The sequence below is a fragment of the Hippocampus bargibanti genome, linkage group LG12 (assembly GCF_051943395.1).
Source record: "Hippocampus bargibanti isolate YZ-2025 linkage group LG12, ASM5194339v1, whole genome shotgun sequence".
NCBI classification, from domain to species: Eukaryota; Metazoa; Chordata; class Actinopteri; order Syngnathiformes; family Syngnathidae; genus Hippocampus; species Hippocampus bargibanti.
Window position 1 is genome coordinate 19325307 of NC_142745.1, and position 20692 is coordinate 19345998.

General features: G+C 42.9%; 1 protein-coding gene across 3 annotated transcripts in view; it reads right to left on the bottom strand.

The window, feature by feature from the left end:
- The window catches only part of ndrg3a (ndrg family member 3a), a 40208-nt gene that overhangs the window by 17364 nt on the left and 2152 nt on the right, over positions 1 to 20692 (bottom strand). For 2 of the 3 annotated variants that reach the window (XM_089009856.1, XM_089009855.1), the window contains exons 2-3: positions 10383 to 10464; positions 7973 to 8005 (exon numbers count right to left, since the gene is read on the bottom strand). In XM_089009856.1, coding sequence (XP_088865982.1) covers positions 7973 to 8005; positions 10383 to 10439 — 90 coding nt within the window. In that variant the 5' untranslated portion in view covers positions 10440 to 10464. Of the gene's footprint in view, positions 1 to 99; positions 403 to 7972; positions 8006 to 10382; positions 10465 to 20692 lie in introns of those variants that run through there. The other variant, XM_089009857.1, reaches the window with a different exon arrangement.

Here is a 20692-nt window from a genome sequence, read left to right on the forward strand (position 1 = left end):
ATAGCCATCCCAGTGGCAGGCAAAACCCCCAGCGACTAAGATCCAAGCAGCATCCCGTCCGTGTATGTGTAAGTGTATGGAAAGGAATTTGTCACTCACCACTCCATTCCCAGATTCCACAATCTGGTCCAGATCCAGAAGAGCTGACATTGTTCCCGCACACTGCTGGAGAGTGGCGTGTTATGCTACGCGTGAGTGTGCGCTAGGCAGATTTGAAAAGCTTCGAATGCGGAAAGAGGGGTCGGAAAGGAAGCCGCGACGACGTTTGGTGGCGGTCGGGCAGGAATGGCAACAAGACAGAATGAGGGGTGGAGGCACTGAGGATGGGATGGGCAAATCTGAATGAAAGGAGAACGACCAGGGGAGGGAGAAAGGCAGGCAAAGACAAACGGGTGGTGGCGGGGGTGTCAGTGGTGGGCACGTAGACTGCTCAGTAGTCACAGTTCGTCCGCGCATTCAACCTCCAGCGAGTCTAATTGGATTGCGGAGGGTCAGGTGGAAGAAGAAGGTGGAGCCATGGGAGGGAATGGGGGCGGCGATGCAGACGCCGTCCAGGAAAATGGGAAGAATGCTGACATGCCGCAGTCACGTTGGTTGAACACAAAACAGAGAAGATGCTGACTATGGCTGCTCGCACTTGCATTGGCAAAATTGCGTCCACTCCCACCTTCGAGTGTCATTACCACGTCAATTAATGTTTTCGGGTAGAAAACGACCCTACGGAAGATGGAATTTGTGTGAAAAAAACAGCACCGCGGTCAAGCCAGCCTCCACTCGCAAAATAGAAGTCAAGTGAGCCGCCACATCGATTGACAGTGTGACAACACTGTGCATTCCGGTAACTGCCGGCAGCGAGCGGCGTAGGCCACCTTCAAAATAAAAGCGAGATTACAAGTGCTTTGGATTAAAATAAACACATAAATAGGAAAATAGGCGGTTTCTTGGGTGTCGGGTAACGCCGCTCTCCAGCGACAGATTACTGTAATGCACAATATTGACAATCACAGCGGCGGCTCACTTGGCGTCAGTTTTGCAAGAGGAGGCTAGCCTGACCGTAGTAAAACATCGCCGCGTTACAATTTAACCAGGAAGTTAACCCCAAACCAAAATCTCTCCTTCTCAAACAATGACGCCAACATATGAGAGGAACAATCTCATCTCAAGCCATTTTGGAGTCATTTTCTCATCAAACTGGACCGATTTAGAAATATCTGCAGTTGAGAGCAGCGGAAAACACTTGGCGACAACGGAGAAAAAGTGGCACAGTGAAACAGCCAATAGGCAGCAGAGGGGGTGAGGCCATAGCAAAAACAGTCGACTCCCATTGGTCAGGCAGGCAGCAAGCAAACCTGGTTGCACGTTTGCTCAAGTCGACATTATACAAGCCAACAGAGGGCGCTGCTAAGACAAATATCGAGTTGGTGCAGTATACGGATAGCTGTCACAACACCGACGAGAATTGAAAAAAGACCGGCATCCTCCTTTCAGGTCGACGAGGGGGGAATTCACAACCGAAATGGGGCACAACCCTCTCGGCGCCATCACGTGATATGCATCGTCATGGGCTTCCTTCAAATGACTGATGTGTAGGTGAACTTCGGGGTTATCAAGAGCTCTCCAACTTTATTGATTTTGATTTATACAGCTACTGTATAGAGGTGGTCGGCACGGTGGGGGCCATGAACACGTCCGCCTTTCAGTGTGGAGGTTCAGGTTTCCAGGATTGGATTCCAGCTCTGGTTGTATTCCAAGGGAATACTTGAAATTGTCCCAAGGCGTGACGGGCTGGCAAGCAGTTGAGGGTGTCCCCTGCTCTACGGCATGACGGCTGAGATAGGCTCCGGCACTCCCGTGGCATTCTAAAATCTAGTAATGGGTCCAGCGACACCGAGGCGTCGATGCGCGCGCCGAGCTTCCAGGGCAAAACCATGTGTCGGTGCGCGTACCGTTTTAAGAATGTCACACGACCACAACGGAACCACTGTTGCTATGGGAAGCGGCGTGTTCTTTATGACGTCATTGTTAACCTTTTGGGGATTACGTCGTCATTGCGTTGAAAGAAATAAACCGAAACACTTACTATGGAATAGTTATAAACTCCAACTTCGGGAGGTTCATATTGTAATAAATGTTCGGTAAAAAATTAGCAAGAGTTTCACCCCCCTTCTGAATTCTGTTCTTCATCGTCGAGTAATGACGTTGCAGGACATACTTGGGCTTTCTCGTAATGTCAACAAAGTGATCTCCTAAATTACCAGTCGGACAGAGACTTTGTGACGGGGGGTGTTGCTTTTTCAGCACAGAAATCAAGTGCGGGTCGTATTTAATATTTAAGTTGACGTTCAAATATATTCTGAATGAACTGGTTGCTCAATATAACGTGATGAAAAAAAAAAGAGTAAATCGGCCCAGGTTAAATGTTTGAACGCAAACCCGTACAGGGTTCCTGTCATTATTGGCTTATGGCGTTAAATGGTTAAAAAAAGTACTACGAAATGTTTTGTTTTTTTATTTATATGTATTTATTTATTTACCTATTCACCAATGTATTTATTCATTTATTTCTTTATTTAACTATTTATTTATTTGTTTATTGATGTCTTTATCTATTTATCTATCTTATTTATTATCAGGACTACGTACCTTGCAAAGATTAAAATGTGTGTTGACAGATCAATGAGTGTCAGATGACCCTGTCAAATGTTTCCTGCAAGTCCACCAGGTGTCAGTATTCAGCAACACAGTGTCAACACAGTGTCAACACAGTGTCTCACTGTGTCGAAACGATACAGAATGCCTCCTCTACCCATCACTACTAAAATCCAAGCTGGTACCACTCGGCTGATGTGACGTGTCTTTTCGTCACGATGAAATGGCCCGGTGCTCTTTGTCAAGTGAAGCGCTGCAGTCCAGAGGGTGGAGGAGGCTGAGTCACGTCACACCCTCAGTCCCGCAGGACCGGCATAAATAGTCCAAGACTGCAGCGCCACACCCTCAATGGTCATTTTGCATTTCTGTCATTCCAGGCAGGTTCTACGAGAAGCCATGTGATGTCAGTGGATGTTTCAAGGCACAGACATGACGATGAGCCTGAATGCGGTTCCCTTGCTGAGTTTTTGGCTTGTCGCAGCAACAGTGGACAACCATTCCTGCTCGTTGGAGAGCTCACGCCAAAGTCATGTTCTGCAAGCGGGCTTGTTTGAAATTGGCACAAAAATAGGCCTATCACATTCCCCATTTGGACTCAAATCAGAGTCCGAGACTCCTCATAAAAAAGGCATGTTTTTGTATTTTCAAAAAACAGATTTGCAATTGCTGGAAAATTACGGAAAAGCATTAGGGCCAGGTTGAAATACAGTATCTATTTTTTTTTAGAGATGGGGTATTATTCTGAGAAAAAAGTGACACATTTGCTCGATTTAAAGTGAGAAATTTGCTCAATTTAAAGTGACAACTTTGCTAGATTTAAAGTGACAAATTTGCTAGATCTAAAATCACAAATTTGCTCGATTCAAACTTGCAAATTTGCTAGATTTAAAGTTGGAAATCTGCTAGATTTAAAGTCACACATTTTCTAGATTTAAAGTCACAAATGTACTAGATTTAAAGTCAGAAATTTGCTACATTTAAAGTCGCAAATTTGCTACATTTAAATTCACAAATTTGCTAGATTCAAAGTCACAAATTTGCTAGATTCAAAGTCACAAATTTGCTAGATTCAAACTCGCAAATTTGATAGATTCAAACTTGCAAATTTGTTAGATTTAAAGTCGCAAATTTGCTAGATTTAAAGTCACAAATTTGCTAGATTCAAACTCGCAAATTTGCTAGATTCAAACTCGCAAATTTGTTAGATTTAAAGTCGCAAATTTGCTATGTTTAAAGTCACAAATTTGCTAGATTAAACCTCGCAAATTTGGTAGATTCAAACTTGCAAATTTGCTACATTTAAAGTCACAAATTTGCTAGATTCAAACTCGCAAATTTGCTAGATTCAAACTTGCAAAGTTACTACATTTAAAGTTGCAAATTTGCTAGATTTAAAGTCACAAATTGGCTAGATTTAAAGTCACAAATTTGCTAGATTTAAACGTTGAAAAAAAACTTTCAGAGTTTGAGATCCATCATTCGGTCGTGCAGTGGGTTAGCGTTAGCCGCCGTGTGAGACGAGATAATTTGTAGAACAGAAGTGCGTACCTGTGGAGTTGCAGTTATGGCATAATTAATTTATTTTATAATGTTTTCATGGACTAACTACGTACGAAATGTCAATACTTTTAGTCGCGACCGAGTTCACGAGACCGCCTCTTCAAATAGATCTTCTTCTTTTCCTTTGGGCTTTTCCCCTCAGGGGTCGCCACAGCGAATCAATGTCCTCCATCTATCCCGGTTTTGTGCATCCTCTTCTCTCACACCAGCTACCTTCATGTCCTCTTTGACAACATCCATAAACCTCCTCTTGGGTCTTCCTCTCGGTCTCCTGCCTGGCAGTTCAAGGCTCAGCATCCTTCTCCCGATATAGTCACCGTCTCTCGTCTGGACATGTCCAAACCATCTCAGTCTGGCCTCTCTGACTTTCTCTCCAAAGCCTCTAATATGAATTGTCCCTCTAATGTACTCATTCCTGATCCTATCCAACCTGGTCACTCCCAAAGATAACCTCGACATCTTCAGCTCTGCTACCTCCAGCTCTGCTTCCTGTCTTTTCTTCAGCGGCACCGTCTCCAGTCCAAACATCATGGCTGGTCTGACCACGGTTTTATACACTTTTCCTTTCATCCTAGCTGAAACCCTTCTATCACACATCACACCTGACATTTTTCTCCAGCCGCTCCAGCCTGCCTGGACACACTTCTTCACCTCTTTACCACACTCTCCATTGCTCTGGACAGTTGACCCCAAGTACTTAAAATCATCCACCTTCTTTATCTCTTCTCCCTGTAGCATCACTCTTGCACTTGGATCCCTCTCATTCACACACATATATTCCGTCTTGCTGCGACTGATCTTCATGCCTCTCCTTTCCAGGGCATATCTCCACATCTCTAGTTTCTCCGCCACCTGTTCCCCGTTCTCGCTACAGATCACAATGTCATCTGCAAACATCATGGTCCAAGGAGATTCTTGTCTAACATCGTCTGTCAGTCTGTCCATCACCATAGCAAACAAGAAGGGGCTCAGAGCTGACCCCTGGTGGAGTCCCACCTCCACCTTGAATTCCTCAGTCATACCAACAGCGCACCTCACAACTGTCTTACAGTCATGATACGTGTCTTGCACCGCTCTGACATACTTTTCCGTCACTCCAGACTTCCTCATGCAATGCCACAGCTCTTCTCTGGGCACCCTGTCGTACGCTTTCTCAAGATCTACAAAGACACAATGCAATTCCTTCTGACCTTCTCTGTATTTCTCTCATTCTTAAAGCAAACACTACATCTGTCATACTCTTTTTTTGGCATGAAGCCATACTGCTGCTCACAAATGTTCACTTCTGCTCTTAGTCTCGCTTCAACTACTCTTTCCCAGTTTCATTGTATGGCTCATCAACTTTATTGCTCTGTAATTAGTACAGCTCTGCACATCTCCTTTGTTCTTAAAAATGGGCACGAGTACACTTCGTCTCCATTCTTCAGGCATCTGTTCACCATCTAAGATCTTGTTGAATAACCCAGTCAGGAACACCACCGCCACCTCTCCAAGACACTTCCATACCTCGATTGGTAATCCTCTTCAGCGCCCTCCTCACTTCATCCTTGCTACATCTTGGTCCACAACAGTCACGTCTTCTACTCTTTGTTCCTTCTCATTTTCCTCATTCATCAATTCTTCAAAGTACTCATTCCATCTTCCCATCACACTATTGGCACCCGTTAATACATTGCCATCTCTATCCTTAATCACCCGAACCTGCTGCAGGTTCTTACCATCTTTGTCTCTCTGTCTCGCCAGCCTGTAAAGATCAGTCTCGCCTTCCTTGCTGTCCAGCCGAGCATACAAGTCATCATAGGCCTCTTTTTTGGCCTTTGCCACCTTTACTTTAACCGTGCGCTGCATCTCCTTGTCCTGCTGTCTACTCTCATCCGTCCTCTCAGTGTCCCACTTCTTCTTTGCTAACCTCTTTCTCTGTATACACTCCTGCACCTCCCCATTCCACCACCAAGTCTCCTTATCTACATTTCTTCCACTCGATACACCAAGTACTTTCTGACCTGTGTCTCTGATTATGTTCGCTGTAGTTTGCCAGTCATCTGGAAGGACCTCTTGCCCACCCAGTGCTTGTCTTACCTCCTTCCTAAATGTCATGCAACACTCTTCCTTTTTCAACTTCTACCATTTTGTCCTCACTTCAGCCTTTGGTTTCATCATCTTCCTCACTGCCAGCATCATCCAACACACCACCAACCTATGCTGTCTGGCTACACTCTCACCAACCACTACTTTGCAGTCACTGATTTCCTTTAGATGGCGCCGTTGACACAAAATGTAGTCTACCTGTGTACATCTGCCTCCACTCTTATAGGTCACCCTATGTTCCAGTCTCTTCTGAAAGAAAGTATTCACAATAGCCATTTGCATTCTCTTAGCAAAGTCAACCACCATCTGTCCTTCAGCGTTCCTCATCTGGAGTCCAAACCTACCCATCACCTCCTCATCATCTTTGTTTCCTGCGCTAACATGTCCATTGAAGTCTCCACCAATTACAACCCTCTCACTTCTCGGGATGTTCTGTATGACTTCATCAAAGTCCAACCAAATTTTCTCCTTCTCCGCCAGCTCACATCCTACTTGTGGGGCATACCCACAAACAACATTGAACATCACGCCTTCAATTTCTAGCTTCAGACTCATCATTCTATCTGATACTCTTTTTACTTCTAAGACATTCCTAACAAACTCCTCATTTAAGATAACCCCAAGTCCATTTCTCTTTCTGTCTCCACCATGATAGAACAACTTAAACCCTGACCCTAAACTTCTAGCCTTGCTCACTTTCCACCTGGTCTCCTGGACACACAGTATGTCTACCTTCCTTCTCTGCATCACGTCAACCAGCTCTCTACCTTTACCTGTCATTGTTCCTACATTCAAAGTTCCTACTCTTAGTTCTATACTCTTGGCGTTCCATCTCTCTCTTTTCATCCGGGCACACCTCCCTCCTCTCCTTCTTCGACCAACAGTAGTCCATTTTCCACTGGCACCCTGAAGGTCAACAGTACCAATGGCGGCCCTTGTTAACCCGGGCCTCGACCGATCCGGTATGGGATTCATAGGTTTGATTCGCATATTTGTTTTGGCAAAAATGTTTACGTCTGATGCCCTTCCTGACACAACCCTCTGTATTTATCCGGGCTTGGCACCGGCACAATAAGACACTGGCTTGTGCCCCCTTGTGGCTACATTGCCTCTTCAAATAGATAGAAATCATAATATTGTGATTCTGTGCCTTCAAGACTTGAAGGATATCTTTGTTACTAAACCCCATCTCAAAGTAACAACTGATGAACTCGTCCATTTCAGCAAGACCGTATCCGTCAGATAAGCAAGAGCATTAGGCTGCGAACCCACTACACGACCAAATGATGTATCTCACTCAAGATTTTTTTTTATGTTTAAATCTAGCAAATTTGTGACTTTAAATCTAGCCAATTTGCGCGTTTGAAATTCGCAAATTTGAGATTTTTTTTTCCTCAGAATAATACCCTGATGCTCTTCCGTAGAAAATAGCAGACATTCAGTTTTTAAAATGTTTTTTTTTTTTATTATGTATTATTGCATCACCGGCGATGGAAATCTCATATTTTTCAGAGAACTATAAGTACTCACCAAACTGAATCATACAGACAGAGAAGGCATTCATTTCAGTTCAATAAATCAGCAACAACAACAAATAATGAAAACATAAAAATAAAAATAAAAATCCATAATGATAATAATAAAAGTAGAAAAAATGGACAGGCAAAGGACTCACCTGACAGTCAAAATCCTGAAAGTTACGTGCATTCTGTAAAAAAAAAAAAATAATAATCAAACCACAGGCTTTGAGTTCAAAACAAATAGAAGTTGTGTGCTTTTTAAATCAGACTCGGTTTAGAACCTTTCTTAGAATCATGTGTGGTTGATTTTTGAGCATTTATACACACACGCGCAAAATTGTAACACACTATAAAGGACAACCGATACCATTTTTTTTGTTTCCTAACTGACATCAGAAAAACGTTTTATAGCATCTAAAATACCCAAAACACACAGGCTGATAATTTTAGTCAAATGCAAAACACCAATAAAAATGACTTAAAGTGTCCCAAAACTGCCACAAAATGAGCTCGTAACTGGGCAGATTCAGAAAGTCCCGCCCCCTTGTTCGTGACGTCACTATTGGTTACACACTGCCTTGCTCCAGAATCAAAACAATGGCTTCAGAGAGTTCAGATTCGGTGAAGATGCTTTTTTGTGACTTATCCAGTTATGAATATGATTCAAATAGTTCTGAAGAGGAAAGCAAAAATGTTTGCAATCGATTAAAGAAGTACTTCCGCATCAATTCGAGCCGTCGGGACTCCAATGTAGCGCCCAGAAAATGCACAAGATGGCGCCCAAGCTCCGTTGAAAATGGGCTGATTTGTCCGCTGGGAATTTGTGTAAACTTACACCTTCTTTATGCGTGTTACCGCAATTGGCTGCGACACACAACAATTCACCATCGCGTTATTTCTCTCGTTTTTCTTCCAATTTTACGATCAACACAGTGTTTTCAGACGAAAAAAGTACTCGAAAACAAGACTTCCTGAATATTCAGCGCAAGTCTTAAAATGTCAAATATAGCTGTATGAGGTGGAATCTTTGTAAAATACGGTATCAGTCGAAGTCATTTGAAGTGATTTTACAAATTATGGACACAACTAGTACAGGGGTGTCGTTGTCCTTTAAGGGACATAACCAAACTGTACCTTTACATTTCCACTAAAATGGCCGCCATTTACAATTGTAAAAAAAACATGAACATGATGCAAAAAATCATTTCACGAAACAAACAACCAGGGAGTTTCTTCTTCTTCATCTTTGACGTCAAGTTAGCATTTTTCTCCCGCCATGGGTTCGTGCCACGAATCGTCGCGCTATTTTGCCCTGCATGTCAGAAAAGATGAAGGCCGTTCGCTCTTTAATATTGTCACAAATCATCATTTGAGTTTATGTCGACGCATCAGAAAAAGTTGCATCGGCAGCAAACTCCCGAGCTCCGGGAATCTGCAGGTTGCAAACTGGAGAGGATGTTCCGCGGGAACATTTTAAAGGACAAGTTGTGTCCATAATTTGTAAAATGACTTCTACTGAGCGTATTTTACAAAGATTCCACGGCATATAGCTAGATTTTACGTTTTAAGACTCATGCTGAATATTCAGGAAGTCTTGTTTTCGAATTGGTGAGGATTCCTGACATGACGTCACGTCAGGAACGCCCCTGACCGAGAAAGTGACACACAATGCATTTTGGGTACTTTGTTTGGTTTGAAAACTTCGTGTTGATCCGTGTTGATGGCGAAATTAGAAGGAAAACATAAATAACGCGACGGTGAATCGTTGTGTGTTACACCAAGACTACTATTTCATACTAGTTGACACAAATTCCCAGCAGACAAATCAGCCCATTTCCAACAGAGCTTGGTCGCCATCTTGTGCATTTTTACATTTGTGCATTTGTGCAAGCAACTTTTCAGAGTTGTCTGCCCTGGTGTCTGGTAACTTTTTGTCATGAGTTTCAGACGCTGACATTAGTAAGAAATATTGTGCTACGTCAATTATCTTTGTCTTTTCTTTAATACCGTACAATAGCTATCTGGCTGGCTGGCTAGCTATTAGCTATCTATTGGCTTATTAGCTAGCTTTCTATCTATTTGTCTTACGATTCTATTTGAGTGACTTCCGGGGTGAGTGAACGCTGGCACGTGTGGCTGATGAGGATCAAGCGGTCTGGAAAATGGATGGATGGATATCAGAAGTTGAAAAATACGGATGAGGCATGAGGGAAAACAAGTTGTTCTTCTATCAAGCACACTTGGGATTTGTCCTTGCTCAAATAAAAAAATAAATAAATACAGGCATAATTATCCTGCTTTTGCCTTTTCTATTTTTCCCTCCACACAGATGAGGACATAAATAATTCACTTTGATGTACACTACAGCCGAGTCTGAATTTGTGGTCTATTCGTGTTTGGAGGATCTATTTTTGGTTTGGACAGCGTCTCCCGACTCAAGGCCCGGGAAGCGGATCTGGCCCTTCGCACCCCTCGCCCAGTGTGCGCCATGTCCGTATGTACGCACGCCTCAGAGGAGAGCGGCGCATGCTAAGTTGGATTATCCCTTTTGTTACATCAACTCACCTTATTGGTCAGAAGCGGCTTGATCTCAGTCAGCTGGACATCCTGGAGCTCATCCATGATCCTTTTTGGTCACCGACCAGTGCTTCAAAGAACAACAAAGAGAAAATAATAATAATAATATAATAATAATAATAATAATTAATCCATTCAATTTCTAAGCGCCTTTCAAAACTCTCAAGGTCACTTTACAGTCACAGGATCGTTTTTTTCTGCAGGTGAAAAGCGGCAAGCACCTGCGCCAGTGTTCACTCTACCCGGAAGTAACTCAAATAGATAGAAAACTAGCCAGCGAGCTAACAGATAGCTAATAGATAGCCAGGTAGACAGTTAGCTAACTAGCTAGATAGCCATATAGCTAATAAATAGCCAGCTACATAGCTAGCTAGCTAGACAGATAGCCAATAGATAGCAAATAGATAGCCATCTAGACAGTTAGCTTACTAGCTAGATAGCCATATAGCTAATAAATAGCCAACTACATCGCTACATGTGCCAACAGATAGCAAATGGATAGCAAATAGATAGCCAGCTAGACAGTTAGCTAACTCGCTAGATTGCCATGTAGCTAATAAATAGCCAGCTACATAGCTAGCTAGCCAGATAGCCAATAGATAGCAAATAGACAGCCAGCTAGACAGTTAGCTAACTAGCTAGATATCCAGATAGCCAGTTACATAGCTACATGTGCTAATAGATAGCAAACGTATAGCAAATAGATAGCCAGTTAGGTAGCTAGCTAATAGATAGCAAATAGAAGCAGATATACATTTATTGATGGGATGAGATAACCTTTATTTGGCTCATATTGAAGAAATTCCTATTTCACTGAAGCAAAGGTTATGAAAGGAATAGAAAAGGAAAAAAGTAGAAAAAGAAAATCTAGGAGCTGCTCTAAAGGCATCTTGGAGTCAAAACTACAACAAAAAAAACATACACGTCAGGCCTCAATCTTCAGATTGGGCCTCAATCTGCAGTACAGATAGAGTCTCACTCACTCACTCTCACTCTCACACACACACGCACACGCACACGCACACGCACACACACACACACACACACACACACACACACACACACACACACACACACACACACACACACACACAAAGATAACAAAAAAATTGTGACGCTTCCTGGCCAATAAGTCCATCTTTATGACCTTGAGTTGTACTGACATTGCATGACCCTGAAAGCCGGTTTGTGTCATCATCCAAAACTCAGGGTGGGGTAGCAGCCAAAATCATGTCAGAGTGTCAGTGAGTCCCCAGTTTGATCTGGTGAGACTGTCAGAGATGTTCGATCGGACACTGTGGACAAAGACTCGAACCCAGAAAGATTGTCTTTTACTGCCGGCAGGAGACGAAGCCATTCATGACAGATGCATGAATTCTGCAGCCCTCTGCCAAGCTATTTATTGAGAGTATATGCAAATTAAAGTGATACATTAGTAAAACATAGTTTTCTTGATTAGAATACCACGGCCCAGGATGTTCTAAGCACCAACAGCTGTTAGCAATAAAACATGGTCTTTTCCATGAACTGATAAATTTGTAACCCGGCTAATGAGCTCTTCCTGTGAAGGAGTTTCCGAAGTCCTAAATTCTGTCTAAGGCCAGATCTCCTAGATGAAGATGACAGCTGTGTCTGTCGACCTCAGATTGACCTCAGGTTGTCGGTGCTTCAATTGTGTATTCGAGTCACACATGTTCACTAAGCATATAACAGCATGAAACTTTGAAATATCATAACTTCTAATTGTCCATCAGAGACCCTGAGCAAATGAGAAGCCCGTTGCCGCAAACATCTGCTCTGAGGTCACCCCTACTGGAGCAAGCGATCGCATCAATGTCGCGAAAGAACAACTAAGAAAGCAGCAGGCCACGAGAGGTATCATTACATAACCAGCATCCACCTGCCAAAAAACAAAAAAAACGACACAGCTGTGAGGGAAAACAGGACCTGCAAAATCCTTGCTCACAAATCCGGCTCACCAGCGGACTAAATAATATTTAGACAAGCGACCAAGGAAAAAAGACCAACAAATACTCGGCGTGCTTGAGCAGATTGACCAGATCAGTCTGACACTTCCTTGTACTTGTGAAAGAATATCGGCAAACGCCAAACTTGTCGATGGCCAGTGGCGTAACGAGGGGGGGGGGGGGGGGGGTGACCACAGCGAGCAAAAGACGATTTGCTCTCGGAGCGCAGAGCCTCCATCCAATCAACCCGACGCCAATCAACAGACACGCTCCGCTCTTGAGTGGGTGTAGCGCAGTCGCCATGGAGATCAAGCTCGCTGCGATGTTTATTCCAAGACAGAATATCCCCAGGGGAGGAGGGAGATGTGACGCAAGGCTGCGATTTGCAACGCAGAAAGCTCCGCCCCATTCCGGCGTGCGATGGATGCCGTTTGCTGCGGGTTGCCCCATCGGAACCGGACCACCGCATCAGTACTGAAGGGCCCCCAGTTGGCCTGGGAAGTGAATCATCGACGGAAACGTTGGCCTTCAGTTGCAACCTTCAAACTACAGTGACACCTTGGCTGACGAAATTAATTGGTTCCCAGAAAGTGCGTGTAAGGTGAAAAGTGTGTATTCCAAACAATAATTTCTCATAGGAAGTCATTAAAATGAGAATAATCCGTTCCCATTTCCCCATAAAACAATTTTAAACTAAATAAGCCTTAAAGGACAACCGACGTCACTTTTTTGTTTCTTAGCTGACATCAGAAAAACGTTTTATAGCATCTAAAATACCCAAAACACGCAGGCTGATATTTTTAGTCAAATGCAAAACACCAATAACCAATGACTTAAAGTGTCCCAAAACTACTTCAAAATGACACAGAAAATTGCGAGTTTCAGAAGGTCCAAAATCTGCAAAAAAATTGAGCTGCGAATTGGGCATTTTCAGAAAATCCCTCCCCCAGTTCGTGACGTCACACCAAGACGTCTTGCATTGCTGGAGAATCAAAACAATGGCTTCAGATTCGGAGAATATGCTTTCTTGTTGCGCATCCAGTTATGAATATGATTCAAATAGTTCTGAAGAGGAAAGCATACATGTTTGCAATCGATTAAAGACTTTATTCCGTGCCATTTTGAGGCAACATTGGGGGAAATGTCTCACCCAAAAAGAGGCAGAAACTGGCCATTGAGCCTGTGAGGAATGAATCAGCCCGTTTCACAGGCTGATAAATTCTTTACATGGAGCTTGGACGCCCTCTTCTGACTCTTTCTGGTGCAACACAAGGTTTTCAGACCAAACAAGCATTGACGTGATGGAAGGACTGCTACAATGTGTCATTTTTTTCGGTCAGGGGCGTTCCTTCAGTGACGTGACGTGAGGACTCGTCACCAACTCAAAAGCAAGACTTCCGGAATATTCAGCACGAGTCTTAATACGTAAAATATAGCTATATGCGGTGGAATCTTTCTAAAATACGCTCAGTAGAAGTCATTTGAAGCCATTTTACAAATTATGGACACAACTTGTCCGGAGACGTTGGTTGTCCTTTAAAATTACACACAATATACCTTATTTTATGTATAATAAAATAAACATGCCAAGTTCCATGATGCTAGCTAAAGTCCCACGCACAATTTCCAATTGTCCTATGTAAACCACAATAACAGTCATTATTTAGTACTTCAAATTTGAAAACTAGTCATTTATTAATGCGTTGGGTGCTCGAGATGTAATATGAGGAGTGGATGAAACCCTTTCATGGCTTCCCCAAATTCATAACGGCCTCAGAGAGGAAACCGGAACTACAATGTGGCCCGCGGCAAAAAAATTACTTTGACACCCCTTGGTTAGACCGTATCGTCCTTGGGGAAAAGTCTCAGTAGTCACGCGATTCCTGACACTCTGGGGATTCACATTTTTGTCTGCAGATCCATCAAGGTCGTTGGCAATGTGGCGGATGACCTTGTATCAACTTCCTCAGGAGATTCTCCTGGCCGCCAATTCTTTTGGCGTATTGCCACGGTGATGAATGGATGAAATCAATCATTTTTGACGGCCTTCCGCTGACGGCAAATGTGACGAACGACCTCTTGCATCACCGAAAACAAAAGCGACTTTGTCCTCACTGGCCACCTGGATTTGTTTTCGTCACAGAGAAAGCAGGGCAACCCATCTGCGAGTTTGGGAATGCCCAATCACCGCAATTCCGAATCAGAATCATCTTTATTCCCAAGTATGTAGAGCACACAAGGAATTTGTTTCCGGGAGAACACGCTGCACTAGTATCATCAAAAAATTGCTAAGTGGCACTACTATACAGTTCCATTTGGGCTACTTGGGCTATTCGGTCTTTCATATTCTGCTAAGCTTATCGAATTGGTTGTTCTGTAGCCACAAGGGGACACAAGCCAGTGTCTTATTGTGCCGGTCCCAAGGCCGGATAAATACAGAGGGTTGTGTCAGGAAGGGCATCCGATGTAAAAGCTTGGCCAAATCAAACATGCGAATCAAACCTCTGAAGATGGAGGACTGATAATAAAAATAATAATACATTTCATTTCAAGCGCCTTTCAAAACACCCAAGGACAGTTTACAATAAAAACAATAAAACGAAGCACATAACAATAAAACCATAAGTAAAATGATACATAATAAAATAGCAGATAGAACTAGACATTGAAAGCAATTTTAAACAAGTGGGTTTTGAGGTGAGCCTTGATTCGCTGTGGCGACCCCTGACGTGAAAAGCCGAAAGGAAAAGAAGAAGATATTCCGCTAAGCACACAATTGCGCCAAACAGCGAGGCGCTCTAAAAAGTCAACACCAGCATTTAGTCCCCCCCCCCCCTCCCAAATAAAAGCTGAACTATTATGAATTAGCTATCTAATATATTAATAATAATCCATTTCATTTCTAAGCGCCTTTCAAAACTCTCACAGTTATAATAATACATTTAATTTCTAAGCGTCTTTCCTAACTCTCAAGGTCACTTTACAGTCACAGGATATGTTTTCTGTGGGTGAGCAGCGGCAGCCACACGCTCCAAAACCCGGAAGTTAATAGATAGAAAAGTAGCTAAGCCAGCTAGTAGATAACTAATAGATAGCCAACAGTTAGGTAGCTCGATAGCTAGCCACCTAGATAGCTATATAGCTAATAGCTAGCTATCTAGACTATCACTATTAAACACAGAGATAGAAAGATTGCTAGCCAGCCAGTAGATAGCTAATAGACTGCCAACAGATAGCTTGCAAGAAGTGTGTAAATGGCAAGAAAGAGAGCATGGCAAGATGGCTACATGAGCTAACTAGCTATTTGCTCCTTATTTGCTATCTATTAGCTATCAGCTATCTCACCAGCTATCTATTGACTAGCTGGCTCGCTTTCTATCTATTTGAGTTACTTCAGGGTTGAGTGAATGCTGGCGTGTGTGGCTGCCGCTGCTCACCCACAGCAAAACGTATCCCGTGACTGTACAGTGACCTTGAGAGTTAGGAAAGACGCTTAGAAATTAAATGTATTATTATGATTATTATGATTATTATTATAAATCGGGATATTTGGCGACGGACCCCCCCCCACCCAGATTTTTTTTTATTTTACTTCCCACATTAAAAAACAATTCCAAGTTAGGTGAGCTATCTATTTGCTATCTAGCTGACTAGCTGGCCACTGAACTAGCTGTCTACTAGCTATATATCTATCTAGCTGGCTAGGTGTGTGGCAAGCTAGCTCTGTAGCTGGCTAGCTGTATACTTTTCTAGTCTGCTGGCTAGCCAGCTAGCTGGCTATCTATTGGCTATTAGCTAGATAGCTAGTTTTCTATTAGCTAGCTAGTCTTCTAGTATCTATTTGAGTTATTTCCGGGTTGAGTGAACGCTGGCGCATATGGCTGCCGCTGCTCACCCACAGAAAATACTTACCCTGTGACTGTAAAGTGACCTTGAGAATTTTGAAAAGCGCTTTTAAATGAAATATATAATAATAATAATAATAATAATAATAATAATAATAATAATAATAATAATAATAATAATAATAAGGGAAACGCCGAAAGGAAAATAAAATAATAATAATTATTATTATTATTATTATTATTATTCTCCATTTCCAGACAGATGAGTCATGTGTCGTGTCAAATTTGTCCGTCTGGCTTTTCCACAGACTACATTCCTGTCATGAAAAGCAACATAAGCGCGCCTGTGCTCCACCGGAGCCTTCGGACTTCACATCGCCACGGAAACAAGGTCGGAGCAAATTCCAGGGATGTTGCCAACAATGCAGCCCGACGGGGATATTCCCTGTTCTTTTGTGCCGCGCTGGCCCATATTACATGCACCCAAACGCACTCAAAATGTGTGTGTGCTCACAACTCCTGAAAGTTTGGACTCGGGCGAAACGAGCCTTGAACTCCCCCTCACACACTGGATGGAAACATTGCCTTGGGGGTTAGTGGGGGGCATTCATAATACATGCTGCTCGTGTGCATGGGCCTCGGACCGCTGATTCATATAAAGCACAGGTCTTAAACTCGAGCGAATGAGGACGGACCAAAGTGTTGGCAATGATCACAAATACAGTGATACCTTGGCTTGCGAACTTAATTGGTTCCCAGAGAGAGCGTGTAAGGCGAAAAGTATGTATCGCAAACATTAATTTCCCATAGGAAACCATTAAAATGAGAATAATCCATTCCCAGGTCCCCATAAAACATAATTTTTCTACTTTCTAATTTTCTAAGCCTTAAAACTACACAAAATATACATTATTTTATGTATAATAAATGTGCTACGGTATTATAATTAAAGAAATAAAATGCACCGTATAATAAAGTCGTTTTATTTACTTTTGTGATGGTCGTTGATAGCTTGATGGAATGGAGTGGCCGGTTTCATCAGCATTAAACACTTGATGAGGAACGTAGCCTTCTTCTTTTACCATCTTGAGGAATGATCCCTAGGTGCTTTCTCTGCGATAATTTGACCTAGTTTCTCAGCAATTGTGTTCTGTTTCGCTGGGTTCATAGCTTTTTGCATCAAGTGTACAGATGGCTTGTGCGGGTTGTTTATGGAGTCTGATTGATGGGATATTTTAAGCTTGCAGTCTACTCTGCTTTTGAACTATCAAAGTTGAAACGAGTCCAAATTTCACTGTTTTCTATCCACTCTCTCTCTCTTTGTTATCTGCCTGTCTCTTTAATGTTTAAACCACCTCCCCTCACTGCTGCATTTTTGACCAATCGCGTGGCTTTAACCGAAGACTGGGGACGGGGAATAGAGGACAAAAAAAGAAGTCGGCTGCCATTTTCTTTTATGGAGAACGGCCTCACTCTCTCTATGTAACCCCCCCCCCCCCCCTCACTGCTGCGTTCTTGTCCAATCATGTGCGGCTTTAAGACTGGGGGCGGGGAAGAGAGGACCAAAAAAAAGTTTGCTCCCATTTTCTGGTTAAGAGAACGGACTCGTTCACGAACGACACATCACTCATTGTGTGTATCCTGAAAAATAGTTCGGATGCCAAAGTTACATTTTCATAAATTTAACGTTCGTAAACCGAAAAGTTCGTAAGCCAAGGGGTAAACCGAGGTATTACTGTATTTTATTCGGCCCGCGAAAGCAAATCAAACTTGTGTAACCCAAATTTATAATTGTCCCATGTAAACCACAAAAACAGTTTTTTTACTTCACATTTGAAAACTAGTTATTCATTCATTTGTTGTGAGCTTTTATGTAATATTCAAGATGGCAGCCTTGGCCACACGCTCCCTCACGGTCATCGGTCTCATCAAAGACGGCTGGAGCTCTGGTGCTGCCGTCACAATCTAGAGCTGAACACGCTCAAGACAGTAGAGATGATCGTGGACTTCAGGAAACAACCGTCACACTATCCAACTGCCTCGTGTCAAGCATTGAGACCTTCAAGTTCCTGGGAATCACAGTCTCCCAGGACTTGAAGTGGGAGGTCAACACCAACTCGTCCTGAGAAAGGGCCTACAGAGGATGTACTTCCTGGGGCTGCTAAAGAAGTGTCAGAGATATTCGGTCGGACACTGTGGATAAAGGCTCAAACACAGAAAGATTGTAGTTTACTGCTGGCAAGGGACGCAGCCAATCAAGACAGACGCCCAAATTCTGCAGCCCTCTGCCAAGTTATTTATTGAGAGTATATGCAAATTTAAGTGATACATTAGTAAAACATAGTTTTCTTGATTAGAATACCACGGCCCAGGACGTTCTAAGCACCAACAGCTGTAAGCAATAAAACATAGATATTTTAATTGGTTGTCTTTTCCGTGAACTGATAGATTTGTCACCTAGCTAATGAGCTCTTCCGTCTAAGGAAGGAGTTAACCAAGTACTAAATTATGTCCAAGGCTAGATCTCCTAGATGAAGATGACAGTTTAACAGGCTGTGTTCAGATTGACCCATGGTTTCTGTGCTTTCATTGTGTACTCGAGTCACACATTTTCACTAAGCATATAACATGAAACTTTTAAATATGATAACTTCTATTCCTTCTAATCTCAAGAAGCATGGCCTGCCACAGGAGGTGCTACAACATTTCTACATGAATCCATCCTGTGTTCTTCCATCACAGTTTGTTCAGGGCCGCCACAACAATGGACAAAATCCGACTTCAACGGAGACTTAGGAGGGCGGAAAAAATCATTGGCACCGCCCTACCCACTCTTGAGGACTTGCACACTGCAAGAATCCAAACTAGGGCGCGCAAAATCCTACTGGACCCTCCGCACCCTGCCCACCACCTTTTCCAGCTACTCCCCTCACTCAGGCAGGCGCTACCGATCCATGCGCACCAAATCAAGCAGACATTTAAACAGCTTCCTCTCCCAAGCCATTAACTCTTTGAACACTAACCCAAATAGAACTGTATAGTGCCTATTTGCAATTTTTTTGATGATGATACTAGTGCAGCGTGTTCTACTGGAGACAAATTCCTTGTGTGTTCTACATAAATGGCAATAAAGATGATTCTGATGAACCATTCTAATGGCTTCCCCAAATTCATAACGGCCCCCGAGAGGAAACCATAATTACAATGTGGCCCACTGCAAAAAATTACTTTGACACCCCTGATAATAATAATAATAATAATAATAATAATAATAATAATAATAATTTCATTTATAAGCGCCTTTAAAACTCTCAAGGACACTTTACAGTCACAGTATTTTTTTTTTCTGTGGGTGAGCAGCGGCAGCCACACGCGCCAGCGTTCACTCAACCCGGAAGTAACATAAAGTAAAAAAAAACGAAATAAAAAAACAATAAAAATGACAGCACAAAGACACAGAGAGTCATTCATTCTTCAGCACGTTGTTGTGACATGAAGCAGTTCTAGATGAAACAGGAGAGGATCAAAGCGTCCTTTTCAGCAGTGGATTAGGGACGTCAAGTTATTCATCTTCCTTAACTACAACAACCACACTTCAAAGTTTCAGTGCCCAAAATCAAGCTAGGTTATACAATCTGGCTCCAAGAATCTTGCTATCAAGAGAACCCAAGTGAATGGAACCATGCTTGTACTCAGACCGACGAGTCAATTTCCCTGAGAAACACGCATTGGGGGTGGAGGGGTGGGGCGCTGTGAGACGCCCCGCTCAGATATCGCCTGCCGGTGTCCTTGGCAACACCCCGTGCAGGCTCGGCTCGGCTGACGGCGCCGCTGAAATCGAATGACCTTTCTTTTCACTAGTGTAAAAAAAATAGTGGTCTACCTTCTGTAACCTTTGAAACGGGGGAAGGCGTTACTTCAAAGAATTTGTTGGGAAATTCTTTCTTCCCAGGCTGATTTCAAAGTACAGTGATACCTCAGCTTAAGAACTTAATTGGTTCCCAGAAAGTGAGTAAGGCGAAAAGCGTGTCTTCCAAACATCAATTTCCCATAGAAAACCATTAAAAATGAGAGTAATCTGTTTCCAGCTCACCATAAAACATTGTTTTCTACGAAAGAAGTCTTAAAACTACACAAAAATATACCTTACGTTATAAATAATAAATGTGAGGCGCACCTAATGCTTTTCCAAACAAACATCTGAATGGGCGCCGTGTGCTTTGGCCAGTAATTAACCCGGAGAAGAAGGCCCTCCTAGGAGACGGCCATAAACCTCTTTTGCCGTGTAAACACAAAGGCCTGGTTAATAGCGAGAGCGGAAGGGCTTGTCTGTCAATGGTTAGTCACATCTTCTCACAGTCTGAACAACGGCGGTTGTTGTGAGTGGCAACACATTTCTGCTAGCTGAATTGTTTATGGTCAACGCTCAAGTCAAACTTTCCAGCTCGCGTGACTGCTCAAAGGAATCACGGGAGATAAATATTTA